The sequence below is a fragment of the Panthera tigris genome, chromosome A1 (genome assembly GCF_018350195.1).
Source record: "Panthera tigris isolate Pti1 chromosome A1, P.tigris_Pti1_mat1.1, whole genome shotgun sequence".
NCBI lineage: Eukaryota > Metazoa > Chordata > Mammalia > Carnivora > Felidae > Panthera > Panthera tigris.
The window spans coordinates 96,973,469-96,996,164 of NC_056660.1; the positions used below are offsets into that span (position 1 = coordinate 96,973,469).

Consider the following 22,696-nt stretch of genomic DNA (forward strand, 5'->3'; position numbering starts at 1 on the left):
AAATTAGATGGTTCACTATAATCCTATATTCTTACTAATGATTCATACTTATTTCCCTTTTATTGATTCTATGTTTTGGGCAATTTACCATAAAACATATTCTAAGAAATTGTCTACATGACTACTTACAATACCTTTTCTTACCTTATGCTATATCAATACATATCACTGTATGCAGCGATCCTCTGAGAAACAAAATAATTCTTGAAAAGATAATAATTTGACTTTATGAAGTATTGAATAGTGGAAAGCTGCAAATGTGAGACTTGAAATATCAGTTATCAAATGTCCAAAGGCAAAAAGATTTTTTTAAATGTGTCCTTTGTATTGAATAGTACCTAAAACACAGTAGGACCTCAATAAATATTTACAAGATGTAGATACATCTGTGGGAATGTATAGCTAAAATTATAAAGCACATGCATATATGACAACTATAATCCATTTATACTCAAACAAAAATCAAATCATGTATCGTAAACTGCTAAGAGTACTCAGACTTCCATAAACCAAAAAATCACATTTCCAGATAAGACTGAATACTCACAGTTAAATTTATAGTTATATCCAAACATTTATCATAATTTTTTTCAGCATAATTATCTCAATGGATCTTATTCATACTTAGAGAACATACTGTTTATATTTAAAACGTTTCTGATCAATGTAGAGGGTAAAAACAAGAACTACAGTTTTTTCAATCACAATCACCTCTACAAGCATCCATTTGGGAAAAGTTAACCTGTTACTTTATATGGTAATCAGCATATTATTCACAGTAGACTTAAAACCTCCTAGAACTCATAAGCCTGTAATAATTCTTGAGATACCTTCTTTCATGTATACACAATTGATTGCCGTATGGATCTCAAGATTTGAACTGCATGCAAAGATGTTAATGAATATCAAAGGACCAGATGCTTTAGGCTTATAAATCGTCAAAAAGTTGTTTATATCCTTTTATGCCATATAAATAAATGTTTGTATTACTCTGTGATTGTTCTATGTACTTGAAATTAAATTACATTCTTTGGGTGCATCTATACATTGTATCACATCATAATGGAAACCAGGTCTTATTACTAATTGATCTTCATTTTTAGTCATTAAATTATTACCGTGAAAATAATACATCGTAAAACTCCCACTTTTTCAGCAAAAATTTGGTTACTAATATTCACTGTCCAAAATGATATAAACTGAAGTCAGTATTCTTACAACACAGTGGCAACAATACTGCCTAAAAGGTTTTTCTAGAAAACATAGGAGAGAAATTTTATATAGCTTTGAAAACTAATTGCTACATAAATAGTAAGGATTTTAAATGTGTTTTCATAAGTACAAAGAATGTCGACAATATTTCTTTTCAAAAGATAAAGACAGAAATTATGAGAGAGAAATGGACATTGTACATCACAGTAACTAAAAATAAACAGCCTCCTAAAAACATTAGTTATAAACTATAATCTAATGGGAATAATAATCATTGTTAAGAGATTAAAAGGATTCCAATTCTACCCAGTAAAAACCCAGTAACACTTGAGGCTGGCTTTAAAATATTTTGAGAACACAAGTATGATCTGGTACTTTGAAGCCTATCAGAATTTTCACGGAAAGCGTTAGGACCTCCAAATCTCTAGCTGACTATCTAAAGGAGATTTTTAGCAGTCTTACATGTTCTTTAAAAGCTGAGTATTATAGAGGTGCGATAGTGGCTCAGTCAGTTAAGCGTCCAGCTTCGGGTTCAGGTCATGATCTCATGGTTTGTGGGTTCCAGCCCTGCGTCTGGCCCTGTGCTGACAGCTCAGAGCCCGGAGTCTGCTTAAGATTCTGTCTCCCTCTCTCTCTGGCCCTCCCCTGCTTGCAGTCTCTGTCTCTCTCTCAAAATAAGTAGACAAAATAAAAACATTTTTTTAATTAAAAAAAAGTTGAGTATTATAAACATTATGTACTGTCATTATGAAGACAAAATCCCATTAAAAATAAAACTGAATTCCCCAGAAATGTAAAAAGAGTTATGTACCAAAAATGTTTAAATAAATCAATAATAATAATAATGATAGTAGAATCTCTACCATCTTTAGCATCACCATAATCTCATCTATTAATGCATACTTGTTATTCAATCAAATGAAGTGAAAGAGCTAAACAGAAATAACTTTTGCCTTAAAATGCAACATTTATATTTAGATAATTTTGCATACATATTAGTATGAAAAAATATGTCACAAAGAATACAGGATCAAAATTTATTTCCTTATTGAGGACTATAATCAACATCTTTTTTTTTTTTTTTAACGTTTATTTATTTTTGAGACAGAGAGAGACAGAGCATGAACGGGGGAGGGGCAGAGAGAGAGGGAGACACAGAATCGGAAGCAGGCTACAGGCTCCGAGCCATCAGCCCAGAGCCCGACGCGGGGCTCGAATTCACGGACCGCGAGATCGTGACCTGAGCTAAAGTCGGCCGCTTAACCGACTGAGCCACCCAGGTGCCCCTATAATCAACATCTTTTAATGCACAGCATTGGCATCTATTTTTAAATTTGGAGTTATGGCAAGAACAGGTGATTCAATTAAAAAGACATATGAAACAATAATCAGATACCACTTCATCATGTCAGCAAAAGTTAAAATAACATAATACCCAGGGCTGTTGAGAGAATAGGACCAGAGACAATTTCATAAACTGTTACTGGAGACTGACCTGGCAGTATCTTTCAAGATATAAAATGCGCATACTTTTTGACCCAAAATCCACTTCTAGGAACCTAATAAAAATTCTCACATGTTCAGAAAGCTAATGTGTTCAGATGTTCAGTAAAATATAGTAATCACACCCTAAATGTCTAGTAAAAGGAATGGTTACATGAATCATCATACTTATGTACGTATTGACACAGAAAAAGACCCACAATATGTCACATACAGGAAAAAAAAAAAAAAAAAAAACACCAATTCCAGGATAATGTGTATAATTGTGTTAGGAATAAGCATTTTTTTGTTTTTGTTTTTTAACCAGGTAACATTAAGGTTTCTGCCTGGGTTCAGAAAAATTCTCTCCACAAAATGAGATATATAAAGAAATAGTGATTTAAAGACATACCTAAATCTCTACTGAATTTGTATGCAGTGGCAAGTTGAAAAAAAAGAGAAGCGAAAACAGAACAGACAGACATGCAGACATGCACAAAAAAAGAGAGAGACAGAGGGAGAAAGAACTATGTCAAAAGAACTAGAAGTATGTGTAGAAAGAACAGAATTACTGAACATTCAATTTTACTTAATTTTTTTTAATGTTTATTCATTGTGAGAGACAGAGTTCATGCACACGTATGCAGGGGAGAGGCAGAGAGAAAGAATACCAAGCAGGTATCCTGCTGCCAGCACAGAGCCTGATGCAGGGCTTGATCCCATGATCCATTAGATCAGAACCTGGGTCAAAATCGAGTCAGACACTCAACTGATTCAGCCACCCAGGCACCCTTTATTTTTTTTTTTTAATATTTTCTTTTTAAGTAATCTCCACACCCAACATGGTAACTGAACTCACGACCCAGAGATCAAGAATCAAATGCTCTACTGACTGAGCCAGCCAGGCGCCCTTAAACAACCAATTTTGAATAGTTCACCTCATCACAACCTTCTGTAAGCCCCATGACTTCATCTAATGCAACATTCGTTAGAGTCTATTCTACACACACATGAATGTTCTGTTTGAATGATGTGGGGTAACTAGTAGGAAAGGCATAACCTTCCCCATCTGGATAGACACAAGGCTCAGAAGAGACAACATCCACAGAATATAACAGTAGGAATACAGCACAAGAGGTGATTATAACATTTTTGCAGAAAACTTCCGCAGCATATTTGATATGGAACATGAGACAATTTTACTTAAACTTCAAAAGACAAAATATCCTCTATTAATACCTACATTATATACTTGTGTGTGTGTATGTTTATATGTGTCTATGAATGTATGTTATATATTTATGTATATAAAACATTAGTTATCCCTATTTGATTTGTTAAATTTTCTTTTTTATCTCACACTATTAATATTTCAGTTTCTCAGCCTTGCTCTTTCCTCCAAGGGACAGTAACTACTGCAATTTCTGGTTTATCTTTGAGAACACGAGCCCTCCTAATTAGCAACTGCTAGTGAAAGGAATCTCAGAAAGATAAGAAGAGATGCTAAGGCTCTTTATCGCATAGCTGCAGGGGGCAGAACTTTCTGAGTCAGAGGGTCTGTCCCAATAACACACAGAACGAAAGCACTCGCAAGAACACAGGTCTAGTACACAGGATGTCTGTTAAGTTACAACTGTAATCATGCTGCTCTATTTTCTATGATAAAACCATCCTTACAAATGTTTACTTGTAACAAGAGTCTCAAGTCATCTGGATTCGAAGAATCCTAGCATGTCCTGTGACTCTAGCCTTTATCTAACAAATCTGTTTTTTTAATTGGTTGCCTTGCTTGATAAGTGATTGGCCTGGTAAAAGAATTTTTAACTCTCATTTCTATTTCTGAAGATTTATATACTTGTAACATAGTTTTGTTAACCACAAACAATCTGAAACTTTATCTCTTTCCATCCACCATGCATAAAGGTAACATAAGCTAACTTATCTGGTAGATTTTTTTATCTTTAAAATCATGTACATGTATTTTAAAATGTATTACTTGTATTTCATCAAAATTAAGAAATTTTGTACTTCCAAAGAGAGTCTATACTAAGAGGATAAAAAGACTTGTCACAGACTAGGAGGAAATATTTTCAAATTACATATTCTGGGACGGGTACCCAGAATACATAAAGAACTGCCAGACTCAGGGGCACCTGGGTAGCTCAGTTGGTTGAGCGTCCAACTTCAGCTCAGGTCATGGTCTCACAGTTCACGAGTTTGAGCCCCGTGCGGGCTCTGTGGTGACAGCTCAGAGCCTGAAGCCTGCTTCAGGTTCTGTGTTTCCATCTCTCTCTCTGCCCCTCCCCCTGCTCATGCTCTCTCTCTTTGTCAAAAATAATTTTAAAAAACATTTAAAAACAATTAAAAAAAAAAAAAAAAGAACTGTCAGACTCGAGGACCTGCAGCGGGATGGGGTAAGAAAAAAGAACTCTCAGACTCATTAATAAGAAAACAAAGAAGCTAATTTTAAAATGGGCAGAAGATCTGAAGTACACTTTACCAAAGAAGCCAGATGGCAAACAAGCACGTGAAAAGACGCCTAGCATCAGCAATAATTAGGTAAATGCGAATTTAGCCAATTTAGGGAAGATATCCCTATACAATTAGTATAATGGCTAAAATTTAAAAGACTGCCTTTGTCGGGGTGCCTGGGTGGCTCACGTGGTTAAGGGCCCGACTTTCAGCTTAGGTCATGATCTCACGACTGGTGAGTTCGAGCCCCACATCAGGCTCTGTGCTGACAGCTTGGAGTCTGGAGCCTGCTTCGGATTCTGTGCCTCCCTAGCTCTCTGCCCCTCCCCGACTCACGCGCCCCCCACCCCCCAAAAAAAATAAACATTAAAAAAATTTTTAAGAAATAAATAAAGACTGCCAAGTTTTATTTATTTTTGAAAGGGCATGAGTTGAGGAGAGGCAAAGAGAGAAGGAGACACAGAATCTGAAGCAGGCTCCAGATGCGGGGCTCGAACTCACAGACCGTGAGATCATGACCTGAGCTCAAGTGAGATGCTTAACCGACTGAGCCACCCAGGCGCCCCGATACAACCATTTTAGAAAACAGTCTGGCAGTTTTCCAAAGTTGCCAAAAAAAATTTTTTTAAGTTTAACATCACCTATCATATGAATCCAAGCATTCCATTACTAGGTGAACAACAACAACAAAAAAAAACCATACATCCATACAAAGATCTGTAATGAATGTGCACAACCACTTTACTTGTAACAGCCCCAAACCTGAAAACGGCCTATCAACAGATGCCTGCATAAACAAAGTGTAATGTATCCACATAATAAAAAAGAATGGAGCTCTGGTAGGCGCCAAAAAGAATGAGTGGCGAAATGGTTATGCCAAGTGAAAGATGTCATACCAAAAAATGATTATGAATGTATAATTTTATTTGTATAAATTGCTAGGAAATGCAAACTGACAGTGGCAGAAAGATCACTGGCTGTGTGGGGATGGGGGCAGAGGGAGATAAAGGAAGACAAAGCTTGAGAAAATTCGGTAGGTGATGGATATATGTTTATTACCTTCATTATGATGATTTCACAGGTGCATACTATGCCAAAATTTAGCAAACTGGACACTTTAAACATGGGCAGTTTATTGCATGAGAGTTACAAAATAAAATTTAAAGGGGAAAGAGGATTATACATTCGCAAAATAAATACAAGGCAATGATACATGAAATTGTTAAGAGGCTTCCTGGAAAGAAAGGTAACTACGTGCTGACTATTCTTAGAGGCATCTATTCACCACAAGGATCCCAACAAGGAACCTGTAGTGATGATGGGTTTACTGAGCTGCTAAGGACAAGTAAAAGGTACCAGAATAGACCAATGCACTATGCTGAAGGCAGGATAATGCAAATGATAAAGGACAATTCAAAAAACTACCGTTGCAGATTATGTACCTACTGTACTCTGACAGAGTGCAAAAAGAGAATGTGAAAAGGAAAATCAAGGACAGGGAGATGGAAAGTGAACTTCCACAGCATGCTCTCCTTTGGTATCTACAGAAGATACCATAACAAATCTTCACAGAAAGTTGTCTTGCTATACATATTTCTAATGTTTTTACATGTTTTATTTTTAGAGTTGGGGAGTGGGGGGGGGGGTAAGAGAGGCAGAGAGAGAGAGTACAAGAGAGAGAGAATGCTAAGTAGGCTCCACACTGTCAGCAAGGAGCCCAATGCAGGGCTCAATCCCACAACCCTGACAAGATCTGAGTCAAAATCAAGAGTCAGATGCTAAACCAACTGAGCCACCCAAGCACCCATTGCTTTATATGTATTTCTAAAAGATCAACAAGAAACTCCTGAGGAATAAAAATTCCAATTTCTGTTATTACTGAATGACTGTTTTTCCCATTCCTGATAAATGACTTTACAATAAAAATTCTCATTGTCAATGTAAGAATTCATAAGGAAAATGTATCTATTGTGTTTACAACTATAAATATTTAAGATTTCATATAACCTGTTGTTTTTAGTTTTCAGGTAACCCCAGGCAATGATGTTTTTCCATTAATGCAAAATAAAGTGAGACTTAGTATAATCTTCAATGGAGTCTCATCATATATTCATTTCAAATAAGAAGTTTTCTAAGTTAGATACACATTTTTAAGGGCATTTGCTTCTTCTAATGACTTCCATCCTATACCACATACTGTATCTTACGTACTCAAATGTCCAAATTATCAACTAAACTATCTTCAGTGTAATAACATTTTATGAAGAATGGTAATAACCCTGCTTCAATTTTTCTTAATCCCCAAACCCATAAACCAAGTTTTAAGATACTGCTCCTAGGGACGTTAAGACTTTTTGCACGGGAATGCAAGCTGGGTGCAGCCAGTCTGGAAAACAGTATGGAGGTTCCTCAAAAAACTAAAAATACAGCTACCCTACAACCCAGCAACTGTAGTACTAGGCATTTATCCAGGGGATACAGGTGTGCTGTTGCAAAGGGACACATGCACCCCCATGTTTATAGCAGCACTATCAACAATAGCCAAAGTATGGAAAGAGCCCAAATGTCCATTGATGGATGAATGGATAAAAAAGATGTGGTGTGTGTGTATATATATATATACACACACAATGATATACACACACAATGAAGTGTTACTCGGCAATCAGAAAGAATGAAATCTTGCCATTTGCAACCACGTGGATGGAACCGGAGGGTATGATGCTAAGTGAAATTAGTCAGAGAAAGACAAAAATCATATGACTTCACTCAGATGAGGACTTTAAGAGACAAAACAGATGAACATAAGGGAAGGGAAACAAAAATAATATAAAAACAGGGAGGGGGACAAAACAGAAGAGACTCATAAATATGGAGAACAAACTGAGGGTTATGGGAGGGGCTCTGGGAGGGGGGATGGGCTAAATGGGTAAGGGGCACTAAGGAATCTACTCCTGAAATCATTGTTGCACTATATGCTAACTGATTTGGATGTAAATTTTAAAAAATAAAAAATAAAATTTAAAAAACAATTTTAATAAAAAAATTTTTTAAATCTACGGAGACAACAAATAGAGCAATGAGTTGCCTGCATTGGGGAACAGGGGAAATGGGAAAGTGACTGCTAAGGGACACAGAGCTTGTCGGGGGAAGGAACCCCAGAACATGAAAACACTGTGGAGTATGACAGTGGTGACAGGTGTACAACTCTGAATGTGTACTAAAATCCACTGGATTGTACGCTTTGAAGGGCTAAGTTTAAAGGCTGTGAATTATCTCGGTGGAAAAATACCTAGTACAGCAGTGCTTCTCAAACTTTAACGTGCACCAGAATTATCTGGGTAGCTTATTAAAATGAGGATTCTGAGTCATGCGCAAGTGGGAGCTTCTGTTCTGCATTTCCCACAAATCCTCACTGACGCCCGTGCTGCTGGCCCATGAAGTGCACTGTGACAAGGAAGGAGGAGCACACCTTGCACCATCTGCTGCTGTACACGTCTACCTGACTTAGTTTACCTGAGAACTGCAAGGTCTTCAATTTAGTTAGGCACCAAGTCAGACCAAATGATCTGTGACACAAAATCATAAATTTAGGTCAATTTTAAAAGAAATGCAATCTAAATTTTTCTTAATTAGCATATTCTAGGGCTAGCCTGATATACTGAGTTACAGTGCAGGAGAAGCAGATCACACGCCTGGTTCTTCCCCATAACTGGCCGCAACTTCCAAGGACTCATTTTTTGACTGGCTTGTAGCTTCCTCCTTTCTGAAACACTTAAAGATTTACAAATCTTTAAGATTCCTTCCGGTTCCAAATTTACATTATTAGCTGCCAAGGGATTTGAGAATTTCTCCCAGGAAGACAAGTAAGTTCACAGTTAAGAACTTAATGAGGAACAGACAGAAGCAGGGAGGCAAGGAATTTCATGCAGAGATTTCTTTTTTTTTTTTTAATTTGTTTTCTTTTTTTTGAGTAAGCTCTAAGCTCAACATGGAGCTTAAACTCATGACTCCAAGATCAAGAGTTGCATGCTGTACCAGCTAAGCCACGCTGGGGAATCCCAAGCAGCCTCCACACTGTCAGCACAGAGCCCAATGCAGGGCTCAAACTCACGAACAATGAGATCATGACCTGAGCTAAAATCAAGAGTCAGACACGTAACAGACTAAGCTACCCAGGAGCCCCTCCGATAATTTTCTTTAAATTACCCTTTTACATATAGCAAGATCACAGTTCCTGGGAATTCACATTCCATTACCTGGAATCACACAACCAATAGAAGCATGTTAACTCAAGTTCTGTATGTAAATATAATGCCATTTTCAATGTTGGAGACAAGCCTCAGGGTCCATGTGTACCCAAACACCCCAAAACACGAGCCAGAAGAGACCCAGAGGTATGGATATAGTCTGTCATCAAAATTATGAATGATATGCAAAGATCAAAAAAATTAATCACTGACATAATAAACCTCCGGCATTCTGCATTTAACATTCAACTCTTCTTACTATGCCCCAAGGATACTGAAGTTTCATGACATGAAATACTTACTGCTCTATGGCACTAATTTAAAGCACATTTATTGGAAGATACGGTACAAAAGTCACTTAACAAACAGTAAGTAAAACAGACTATTCAGAATCTAGGTCTCAAGGAGGCTGTCATGTGCCCTAGTTTTTTTTTTTTTTTTTAATTTTTTTTCAACGTTTTTTATTTATTTTTGGGACAGAGAGAGACAGAGCATGAACGGGGGAGGGGCAGAGAGAGAGGGAGACACAGAATTGGAAACAGGCTCCAGGCTCCGAGCCATCAGCCCAGAGCCTGATGCGGGGCTCGAACTCACAGACCGCGAGATCGTGACCTGGCTGAAGTCGGACGCTTAACCGACTGCGCCACCCAGGCGCCCCTCATGTGCCCTAGTTTTTGAGAATCTTTTACACATCACTCTGTGAAATTAAAAAAAAAAAAAAAAGGCTATTTCTTTTGAAAAGGAAAAGGGTATTAAAAAGTAAGCCTACTCCCAATGCTGGTGCTGGTGACAGAAGTAAAGAAAACTGAAATTTTGGATAAAATTAAAAAGATAACCTGAAGGGGTGCCTGGGTGGCTTGGTTGGTTAAGCGCCGGATTCTTGGTTTCAGCTCACATCATGATCTCAGGGTTTCATGAGTTCAAGCCCCGTGTCAAGACTCTGTGCTGACAGTGTGGAGCCTGATTAGGATTCTGTCTCTCCATCTCTCTCGGCCCCTCTCTCACTCGTACTGTCTCTGTCTCTCTCAAAATAAACAAATAAACTTAAAAAAAAATTTTTAAGATAATCTGAAGAAAACAAAGACCCAAAAATTTTAAAAGTATCTGCAAGCCCATGTTCCCTGCAGCATATTTACAATAACCATGATAGGGAAACAACTTCAGTGTCTATAGATGAATAAATGCATAAGGAAAATACGGTATGTACATATACATGCACACATATATATACACACATACACGTATACATATATATACATATATATACATATATACACACACACACATACACATACATGCACACACATACACGCACACAATGGATATCATTCAGCCATTAAAAAAAAGAAATCTTGGAGCACCTGGGAGATCAGTCATTAAGTGTCCAACTTCAGCGAGGTCATGATCTTGTGGTTCGGTGCGTTCAAGCTCCTTCTAAGGCTCTGTGCTTGACAGCGTGGAGCCTGCTTTGCATTCTGTGTCTCCCTCTCTCTCTCTCTGCCCCTCCCCGGCTCACACTCTGTCTTTCTCTCTCAAAAATAAACATTGAAAAAAAAATTTTTTTTTTTTTTTTTTTAAGAAAATCTCATCCTTTGAAACAACACAGATGGACCTTGAGGGCATGAGGCTAAGTGAAATAAGTCAGGAAAATAAAGACAATAACCTCACTTATATGTGGAATCTAAAATAAATTCATTTTAAAAAATGAGCTCCAGACACAGAGAAGAGATCTGGGGTTGCCAGAGGTGAAGGGTGGAGGGGAGATGAAATGAGCGAGTGGGATCAAAAGGTACAAGCTTCCAGTTATAAAATAAGTAAGTCATGGTGATGGCAGCTACACTTAATAATACTGTATTGTACATTTTAAAGTTGTTAAGAGAATACATCTTAAAAGTTCTCATCACAAGAAAAAAAATTTTGTAACTATTTATGTTGACAGATGTTAACTAGACTTAGATCATTTTACAATAAATACAAATATTAAAGCCTTATGTTGTACAGCTGAAACTAATATAATATTACGTTATCAATTATATCTCAGTAAAAAAATAACAGGATAATGATGACTCTGAATTTGGCAACAGATTAGATATATAACATAAACCAGTTTATAATAGGTCCATGTAGACACAAGAAACAGTTTTCATGAAAATGTTTTAGTCCCTGAGTGGTCCCAACAATGCTCTGCTTATCAAATGAGAAATTCAGCGCTAGTGAAGTTTTAAGGCTGGAGAGCAAGAATATGCAAATAACTCACTAGAAATAAGTTTATGAAAAAGGCTGGGAGCCTCTGCAAATATTTCCATATTCACCTTGGATTTATTCCTAGCCAATGTCAAGAATCTCCTGTGTACAATTCCTCTGAGGGAAGAGATTCACTGCCAAATGGTCTGGATATATTAGAAACACAGATTAAAATTAAGAGACTAATTTAATGGCAGAATATTACAATTCTTTCAGTCCTCAAATAGGTAACTATGAAGTTTACATATGGTTATTGTATTTGGGAGGAAAAAACTGTGTATTTTTTCTGTAAAGAAAGCAATACTTTGGACTTTAATTCTATTTTTTTTCTTTCTGCCATTTTTTCTTATGAACTTACAGCAAAATTTTTATGCTACTACAGAAACTGAATGGATCAGCTAAACTAAGAGTAACTGTGAAGACAAATTTATCCAAAAAGCAGGTAAGTGGAAATAAGTGTACTTGATGGTGTGGTTAAAAAAAAAAAAAAAAAAAAAAAAAATTTGACAAATTACATTTAGAAATAAAATCTAATCAACTTACGTTATTTATAGATTGGGAAACCTAGGCAAGAACTAAAGTTTCATGTCATATTTTACATTTTTGTTTTTCCCTTGCCGAACAAGACCACAAGAAAGAATTATGAAAATATTTCTATACAGTACTAATTTTGAATGAATCAAGAAATATCTATAAACAAACATACTTTCATAAGTAAACAACTGATGTATAATAGTCTGGTTATCTATAAATTTTTTGTCTGCCCATCCATGCCTTTAAATAGTCCTGATAACAACATCCCAAGTCCTTGAAGAAATTTCCAGATTCATGTGGTCCTGCTGTCAACAGTGGTACCACCATTCACCCCTACGTCAACAGTAGGGGGATTCTGCTCTGGGGAAGAGAAATCACCTCTGTGTTAAGATAAATAAAGCCAAGGGGAGACCAATCTGCTACTTTCCACAGACGTCTTTCAGCAGCAGGGAGGAAGTCCATTCTGTGTAAGAGATAATTCAAGCTAACACAAAAGGAAACAAACCTCCAAAACAGAGAGCTGCTTGAGAACCAGATCTAGGCAAGTCTGAAGCTGCAACTACCCATTCTGAACTTCCCCATTACATGACCTGTATACTTTGCTTTTTTGTTTGAGTTAGAGATGGACTTCTGTCATTAATTACTCATGAACGATGCATGTTACCTATAGCTTAAGTGTATTCACTTATTAAAGCAGGGCCACTGGGAAAGTCTATTGTGTAATAAAATTGTTTTCCAGAAAAGCTGGGGAACAGTTACTAATTAAATAAAAATCATTACATATGAATGGGAAATTTTTCAAGAATGGGAAAATATATTAAAAATAAGCAATTTAGTGTTACAGAAGGTAGTTCAGAACTTATTACCAAACCACTATAATTATCAGTATCATTTTATAGATGTCTAAAGATATTTCCATTTTAAAAAATCAATCCCATTGGGACACCTGGGTGGCTCAGTCGGTTGAGCGTCCAACTTCAGCTCAGATCATGATCTCACAGTCCGTGAGTTCAAGCCCCATGTCGGGCTCTGTGCTGACAGCTGACAGCTCAGAGCCTGGAGCCTGTTTCAGATTCTGTGTCTCCCTCTCTCTGCCCCTTCCCCGCTCATGCTCTGCCGCTCTCTGTCTCTCAGAAATGAATAAACGTTAAAAAAAAATTTTTTTAAGTCAATCCCTTTTTCATCTCAACTTACCTATCCATCTGTGTATATGTATATGTATACAGATAAAAATCTTTTTTTTTTTTTTTTTCAGAAAGAGTAAATGTACATATTTCACTGGTTTTTGCAACAACTTCCAGAAACATATTTTGTCAAACCAACCCACACTCATGTTTGGGCTGGGTATTGTATGACACTCTAAAAAGCCATATGTATTATTATTCCTAAAATGACCCACATTTCCCATGTATATTAAGATGAAACTATCTCAAAATATACACATTTTTGTAAATTGTGTTCGGCTTTAAATTACTATTTTTTTGTATTTCGGGCCAAAAAAAAAATATTTAGGAAAAGACATTCTTGCTAGAACTAGCAACATTTCAATTTCAAAAAGTAAATTTAGATATCTATTCCTTACTCTCAAAGGGCTCAGAAAAGTATAAAATACACAGAGAGAGACTGATAAGGCAAATAATGCATAATGTTAAAACTTAAGGGCATTTGAGGGATGTCTGTATTAGTCCTGGATAATACAGGATGTTTTCTGGACGTCTGAAACCTCTTTCAACATAAAGGTTAAATTATGATTTTTATAAATACATTTATTTTCTCTTTTGTGAACTTTGTTTTCATATGTATGGCCCTTTTTTTTTTTTTTTAAGATTTTCACCTTCACCTTATTCATTTGTAAGAAATCTAAGCTTATGAAGCTTTTATTGGATTCACATTTTTCCAGAAAACCATCTGCCTTTCACTTTAGTTTAAGGTGGTATTCTCCCCCGTGTACTCAAATCTATTTAATGTTTCTTTTAAGCATTTTATTTTATCTGATGGTTGTAATATATCCTTTTCAAGGGTAAACAAATATCCAACTATATTTGCTTCTGGTTTGGGAAAACATGAAAAGGAAAAAGTGATAAAAAACATACAGCACAGTCAGACTGAGGAAACGATTTAATTTACCTATTTCCTTATCCGCTACTCAATTTAAAGAAGAAAACAGGTTTGGTAAATAATAAATTTTAAAACATCTTTTAATCTTTTTACGGTGACTTTGTAGTTTATTTCTATGGCATTCACGTAGCTACCACAAAATGAAAGATGAGAGACACAGACATAGCATAAGCATGCAGAAAAGGAAAAACAATTCAAATATTTTCACTAAGACATTTTACAGATACAAGACTTTCATTAAACTTTCCTTGTATATTGGGCAATATCTAATTGTAATATGAACACAAATTTTGCTAAAATGTGACACAACCTAACAGCAACCATGCCTTTAGGAGTTGGTTCTTGTGGAACACAGAACACTTAAGAAACCAGATAAACCTACAGAAGCTATCCTAGGTAAGTATCCTCGATGGAAGCTTCCCTTTTAGAAGCATCATGCCACTTTGGGTAAGACCACAGTCTTTGACTCGAAACTAGATGGGTTGAAATTGCTCTGCTGTGAAACAGTTATGTGATCTAATGCAAACTATTTAAGACACATGCACCTCAGTTTCCTTACATGTTACCTAAGACAGTAACAATCCTTTGAGGAAGATTTAAACAAGTTAATACATGGAAAACACCTGGAATTGGGACTGGCCCATTCAAAGCACTCAACACATTAGCTATTTTTTTGAACTACTTTTGCATAGTTGAGTCTCATTTAAAAACCATATCTGCATTTTAACCAAAGGGAATGAAAACTACAAAGAATTTGAGATTAGATTGTCAGCATCTATTATTATTATCTTAGAATAATCTATTAAAATCTATATTATTTTTCACTAAGTGCATGTCTTGTTATGTATACAACGGAGCAGATAAATACACAAAACTACAGGAAAGGTAGAGATAACTTCATTTAAAAGACTGAACGGAAGCTTCTCATACACCTTTTTCAGTATCAAACACCCAATAGATGACAAAAACAAAAGTATAAAGAAAAATGCAAATAACAAACCTTAAAAAGGGAAATATTTTCATCATTTGAAAACGTGAATTTTTTATCATCACAGAAAAGATACAAAAAATTGCCATGTACTAACCCACATAGAAATCATAAACATATTCAAAATATTGCAGGCAGCCTTCTTTTATCACAATCTAACAAAATAAGAAATAAAAATAAAATAGGGACAAAAGTGTTGTTAATGCATGAGAATTAAGAAGTCATTGATAATCCATGGGTAGAAAGAAATCAACACAAATTACAAATTATATCAATGCTATAAATACAAACATACATCAACCCCAAACTATAGGATACAATGAATGTTACACTAAGAAGAAATATGGCAGCCTTCTCTCCCTTTATTATTAAAGAAGGGACTCACCTTAGTAAAGGAACATAGTACACAGTAAAACCTTACAAAAACAGAACAAGCTGGAAAAGATGAAAGAAAGTGATCAAGATAAAAGTACAAATGAAGGAAATAAGAATGAAGTATAACAGCCATCAAAATAGTCTAAAGGCTAATACTTTTAAAAGCTAAATAAAAAGGTAGAAACATCTTTTGAACATGTTCATGGGGAGAAAAAGTGAGAGTATATGATTAGAAAGGAGAAAGGACATATTCAGAATAAATTAAAATAAGTATTTAAGAATACATTCAGGTATATATCAGGCAATTTGTTAACTCAGGTGAAAAAGAAATAATTCCCCCAAAAAAGATAAAAGTTATTTAAAAAGTGAACCAAATAGAAGAAGAAAGTTTGAATAATTTCCATAAGAGTTTGAAAGAAGAGTTTAAAAGTTATTATGTTTAAAAAGACCAGGACCAGGGGGTTTCACCTATAAGTTCCATCTAATTTTTTTTTTAATTTTTTTTTTTTTAATGTTTATTGATCTTTGAGACAGAGAGAGACAGAGAATGAACAGGGAAGGGGCAGAGAGAGGGAGACACAGAATCTGAAATGGGCTCCAGGCTCTGAGCTGTCAGCACAGAGCCCGACGCGGGGCTCGAACTCACAGACCGTGAGATCATGACCTGAGCCGAAGTCGGACGCTCAACCGGCTGAGCCACCCAGGCGCCCCAAGTTCCATCTAATTTTTAAGAAGCAAGGCATTCCAATATTATTCAAACTATTCTAGGCCATGGAAGAATATTAAAATCTCTCCTATTCATTTGGTAAAGTTAAGATTATCTTCATAACCAAATCTGATAATAAAAGTACAAAAAATATACAAATTATAATCCAATGCTATATTTTTTTTTTTTACTTTTTTTAATGTTTATTTTTTAGAGAGAGGGAGAGACAGAGCACCATCAGGGGAGGGGCAAAGAGAGAGGGAGACACAGAATCTGAAGCAGGCTCCAGGCTCTAAGCTGTCAGTATAGAGCCGGATGCAGGGCTCGAGCTCAAGAACTGCAAGATCATGACCTAAGCGGAAGTCAGACACTTAACTGACTGAGCCACCCAGGCAGTCCAAATGGCATTTAATAAAATATAAGATTTGGCCGTCTATCAAAAGGATAATATATATGATCAAGTGGACTTCATTCCAAGAACAAAAGAATGGCTCAATACAAGCTATGTATCATCATCAACAAATTGAGGGATAAACTAATTAAAATAATAAATGAAAATTCAGTCATTCCTAACAAGAAGAGGGTATTTAGTTACCAAATAGAAGTATTTAAACATAACACTTAACAAAAACATTAATTCACATAGAAATAATTAGTCCTGACACTTCACTGATTAAATGTCTGAGCTATGGTGAAGTTTGGTGGTAAGAATTGAGAAAATGAACAAATTTCAAATTTTCCACATATATATATATATCAAACACACACAAGCATATACATATCTATGTACATGCATTCACGCACATAAATACTATCAAATACGTATATAAAAATGTAAGTGTGACCCCTCACAGAAAGCATATACAACATACAAAATTATACAATTGCATTTGTTCTATGTTAAAATACTAGGTTACCTGTTTGGGCAGGCGGAACAAAGAATTCTTATAGAAAATGTCCTTAGCCTGGCTCCATGTACCATCAATGATGATGATTGTGGAAGGATAAATAGGAGAATCTAATATAAATTCTTCCAAATTAGCAGCTTCAGCCCCTGGATATAATATTAATGTATCAGACTTCCGACAAACAGTTGAAAGTTCAGGATCTCTAAAAATTAAAAAAAAAAAAAAAATCATTAGTAGTTTGTGAAGGGAAAGAAGTTTTATTAGTCTTAGTGTGCTTCCTTCAAAAATATACACCAAAGCATTTTGGTACTGGAGATGTAATAAGGAAAGAGACAGCCACTGTCTGAAAGTAAGAAAACATCCTCAAAGGGAAGGAAACAAGTTGAAGAGTCAATTAAAGATAATTAATGGCATCTTCTTCAACTGATAAATGGCATCCACAAAAATGTACAGCCAACATCATATTTAACAACGTCCCCTGAGACTGGGATCAAGGTAAAAACGCTGGCTTTCACCACTCCTAATACATATTGTACTAAAGCTTCCAGTTACTGCAATAAAGCAAGAAAAAGAAGTAACAGGCATAAAGGTCAAAAATGACCTTATCTCTAGATATGCTATCTCCACACAAAGTTCTAGGGGTAAGCTACAGAACAATTTCAATAAATACCAAATGAATTTAGAAAGTCACTGGGGGTTGATACATAAAACCCACCTGTTTTGCAATATACTAGAGGCCAAAAACTGAAGACCAGCATTTTTAAATTCCATTTACAAAGGACACCAAAAGCAGTAGGTCTCTGAACGATTCCTCATGGTTACATCATGTACTCTAACAAAAGCTTAAATTAATCATTCCATTGCCAGATTAATATTAAATCAATAATCTTAATTGGCTTTCATTTAAAAACCATCAGCAAATAATAATTTCCTGAATAAGCACTACATCACGCACTTAATATGGTTCAAAATGGATGAGCTATCTGAAAAAGCGTCAAGTTTCTCATCCAGAAACAAATTTGTGGACAGGTTAGACGGCCAAATGTCAAGGATGACCCAAATAGTTGCTATTTCTACCACTATAAATGCTCACCACTTTTGCGATTAATTAGATCCAAGCTGCAGTTGGATCAAGTTGGGATAGATCTATATTCACCCAAGAATTATAGAGAAACAAACTATCATTCATTATAAAGAGTCTCTATATGAAAGAAGTGTCACAATGTAAATGATGTGGACACTCCCCCATGTGAAGAGTTCTGGTTTTCACTTCCATTCCCAACCAAATGGCAAAATTCCCAACAGCAGCACCAAGCTCAGAGCAAATCTCACCTCTGAGGGCAAGGCAATGAAAAGTTTGCATAAGAAAATATTATATGAGAAAGTGTTCTTAAACAATAGTTTCAGAGAAGGGAAAACACAAAATGTTATTTTCATAATATGAAGCCAAATAATAAAGGAACCCAAAACAATAAAGGAAGGAAAAAGTCTGGTCACTTCCTGAGCCTGGAGCCAGTATGAGTCTTACTTACTCTTTTGAAATCTTCATATTTTCGAAAGTTAAATTTTGTATGAAAGTAGATTTAACTGTGTTAGATAGGGTCAGAATAATTTGTGAAGGCTTTGTGAATGGGCAGAAAAGCAAAAAAAAAAAAAAATGCTTCAAAGTTAAAAAAAGACTTGTAGAAAAATTTAAATATATAATATATAATTTATATTTTGATAATGGGTTATATAATAGAGTATGAAATAAGATCCAAGCACATTATAGAAGTGTCAGTGAAGTTATCAACTAATGGGCTACTGTCTATAAAAAATACTGGTCTTCATCAAAAAGAATATTTTAAATGTGACAGGAGAAGGCATTCTATCCTTTAAAAAAACATGACATGCTGTAACAAAAATACTAAATATAGTACTAGTCGCTCTGCCTTAGAAAGCTTTAATGGTCTAAAAATGGATAAATATGTGTTTATTTACATAAATGTATATCATATATAATTGTTAATTAAAAAAAAGAAAAAACAAAACTAAATCTAATACAAGTACTCTATCATCCCAAAGGCAGTTTTACCCAAAATGAAATAAGCAGGAAAATATGCCTTTAAAAGGCTCAACATATATTACTATGGAATTCAGATAATCCCTTTGTCTATTGCACTCTGGCTCGTGTTTTTTGAGGGTCTTTTTGTTTGTTTTGATTGTCTTATATATATATTTTTTTACCTCTGCCAATGTACCATGTTCTGGGTCTGAAGGATAAGGTAAAGGAAATCATTTTTAAAGCTCTGTGTAGCTAAGAGTTATGCTAAAGTGCCCTAAAAAGTAATTTACCTTTCTTCACTGAAGCGACGACCAATCTTGACTTTACACTTGTCCTGGGGGAGGCATGCTGCTAAAAGGGGAACTGTCCGCAACACTTTGTTTTCCTTTAATTAAAAAATTAATCAAAACATAGATTTGCACGTAGACAAACACACTTTTAAAACTTTCATGATGAACATCTGATTCATTACGTGATAGATAACTTTCACAAAACTTGTATTACAGACCACAGCTGAATAAAAAGAGCTAGTTTCTCTGAGTTATCAGTATTAATAGAATACAAGTGCACATTTTCCTCTACTTGGGTGTGTTTCGAGGTTTACTAATCAAATAAAATAACATTAAGCTAACTATTGGTTAAGATTATGAAAAACGAAATTTGTGTTTAACTAAATTGAATAATTTATTCTACATTTCAGTAGTAATTATATTTTATAGTACGCCAATTGAAGATAACTGCCTAAATCTTTATGTCCAGAAAAAAAGTGCTAAAAAAAAAAAAATGGGTCATATCAAAGGGACACAGAAACCAATCTTAATTTAAAGAGCTCTCAATGACCAAAATGGAACAATGTGAGTAACAAAGTAAGTAGCAAACTATTTGGATTATGACCCAAAATGCAAAATAAATAGGAGAGGAGAGACAAATCTTCCTTACAGAAGAATTCCAAGTAATAAACATAAGTACTCCATAATACAGCAGGTGGAGCTTGCTTAATCTCTCCTACCCACCTGAATGCAGACTGGATTTATGGCCTACTTCCAAATAATAAAGGGTATAGAAAGAGGAAAAATATAAAAACTTTAGAGTAGGGAAATATGGTGACCATTCCTATAAACTCCATTAACTATCATCAGTGATTTTTTTCCAATGTCCTAGCTTCTAGCACTAAAAACCACCTTTTTGTCACAAGAATCCTATCCTTTAGGGCATGTGGGTGGCTCAGTCATTTGAGCATCTGACAATGGGTCAGGTCATGATCTCACAGTTCACGAGTTCGAGTCCCACATGGGGCTGACCGCTGTCAGGACAGAACCCACTTCGGACCCTCTGTCCCCCTCTCTCTCCAACCCTCCACTCATTGAGCGAGCTCTCTCTCTCTCTCTCTTTCTCAAAAATAATAAATAACATTTAACAAAAAAGAATCCTCTCCTTTATCCTAGTATACCCGACTGATTCACTATTTTGCCTGAGCCTCCTTTCTCTGGTTATTTTGATCTACAGTGGTCAGTCACTGTCTGGCTCTTCTCCACCAGCCCAACTAGGAATGTCAAGCCTGATCAAGTTAAGTGATGGAGTCCCTCTCTAACCAGTTCACCTACATACAGCCCCCGTTACCTTTATCAATTTATATAACACTGCTTCATATATCCTCAAAGTAAATTATTTCACCATGATAGCACAATACACACAGCATATTAATACACAAAACAGTAATGTTATACAGAATTTACTAAAGTAATTAAAAATAACTTTGTAATTACATTACATATGTTGGTAACAAAAACAAAAAGTATGGCTAGTAACAGTATTCATCAACCACTCACACACACATACACCCTTCAGGGACATTTTTGTGTCAACCTCTTTTGCCCCTAAGTCTCTGAAGTGTTGATTACAATAATACAAAAAATCTAAGATGCTGATTATGGCCTACTTCCAAATAATAAAGGGTATAGAAAGAGGAAAAATATAAAAACTTTAGAGTGGGGAAATAGGGTGACCATTCCTATAAACTCCATTAACTATCATCAGTGATTTTTTTCCAATGTCCTAGCTTCTAGCACTAAAAACCACCTTTTTGTCACAAGAATCCTATCCTTTAGGGCATGTGGGTGGCTCAGTCATTTGAGCATCTGACAATGGGTCAGGTCATGATCTCACAGTTCACGAGTTCGAGTCCCACATGGGGCTGACCGCTGTCAGGACAGAACCCACTTCGGACCCTCTGTCCCCCTCTCTCTCCAACCTAGGAGACTGGGGACAGTTAAATTCATCAACCTAAAAGTTGGCAAACGAAATAGGAGAGTCAGAATTTGCTGGGACTGTAACTAAAAAGAAAATGCAGCAAGCCAGAGCAGTGAGGGAGCCTGAAACTAATGTGGAGTAGCTCCTACGAGAAAAGGGACGGGAGGAGGGGGGGGGAGAGGTTTAGGACATTTTCCAGCGTGTCCTACTGTTTTCTTCCCTCCTTACAACCTCTGAGACTACGATACATTCTTAAACCACTCTCCGAACTTCTATCAACATACAGATAAATGTCAAATTAAATAGTGCCAAAAGATCTATAATGTTCCCAGATACACTCCCCAATACCACTTCCCAGAAGCAATCACTTTAACTCTTTCAGCTATTTCCTTTGGTAGTTATCTCCATATTTCTATATAATGTGTCTTACTAATTTTTGATTTATCAAATTTAAATACTATCTACAAACTACCATTTATTATCATAATAGCTGACTTAAATGTACATAATAATACACTGACTGATACATGTAATGCTCACAATAAACCAATAAAGAAGTATATCTTTTATCATGTCCATTTTACTAATGATGAAACGAAAGCACAGAGAGGTTAATTAACTTGCCCAGGGTTACAATTTACAGAGCTATTAAGGCTTTAAACTCAAGCAATCTGGCTCCTGAGCCCTTCCTCTTAATTAATGCACTGTGTCACAACAGCCCCTTAGAATAAATGAGGATTTACCTTTCTTCCATCACTCCTTACTCTCATATCATCTAATATTTTTAGTTAAATCAATCAACAGTGCTTACATCACTATGGTTACATATACACTGTTCACAAAAGGTCATGTGGTTTCACAGAACATGTCCTCCTTGTAAATATTTTTGTTATTTTGAAGTAAGGGTTTTATTTTATCCTTAGGTAATTTTCTACATACATATATCTACTCTTTGAAATGCTCCGTCATATCACCTCCATATCATCCGCTCCACCAAATCTTTTTTTTCCACAGCCCCCCTCCTAAAGCCTACCCAAGTGGTCTTGATCACTTTTAATTTTGAATACATTTTTATTTTTTAAAAAAAAGTGTGCTGACATTAAGCACAAGGCA

At 35.7% G+C, this 22,696-nt stretch overlaps 1 protein-coding gene across 3 annotated transcripts in view; it reads right to left on the reverse strand.

Moving 5' to 3' along the window:
- DTWD2 (DTW domain containing 2) overlaps positions 1 to 22,696 on the reverse strand; it is a 372,028-nt gene that overhangs the window by 319,776 nt on the left and 29,556 nt on the right. For all 3 annotated transcript variants that reach the window (XM_042982627.1, XM_042982630.1, XM_042982628.1), the window contains exons 3-4: positions 19,624 to 19,718; positions 17,299 to 17,491 (exon numbers count right to left, since the gene is read on the reverse strand). In XM_042982627.1, coding sequence (XP_042838561.1) covers positions 17,299 to 17,491; positions 19,624 to 19,718 — 288 coding nt within the window. The remainder of the gene's footprint in view (positions 1 to 17,298; positions 17,492 to 19,623; positions 19,719 to 22,696) is intronic.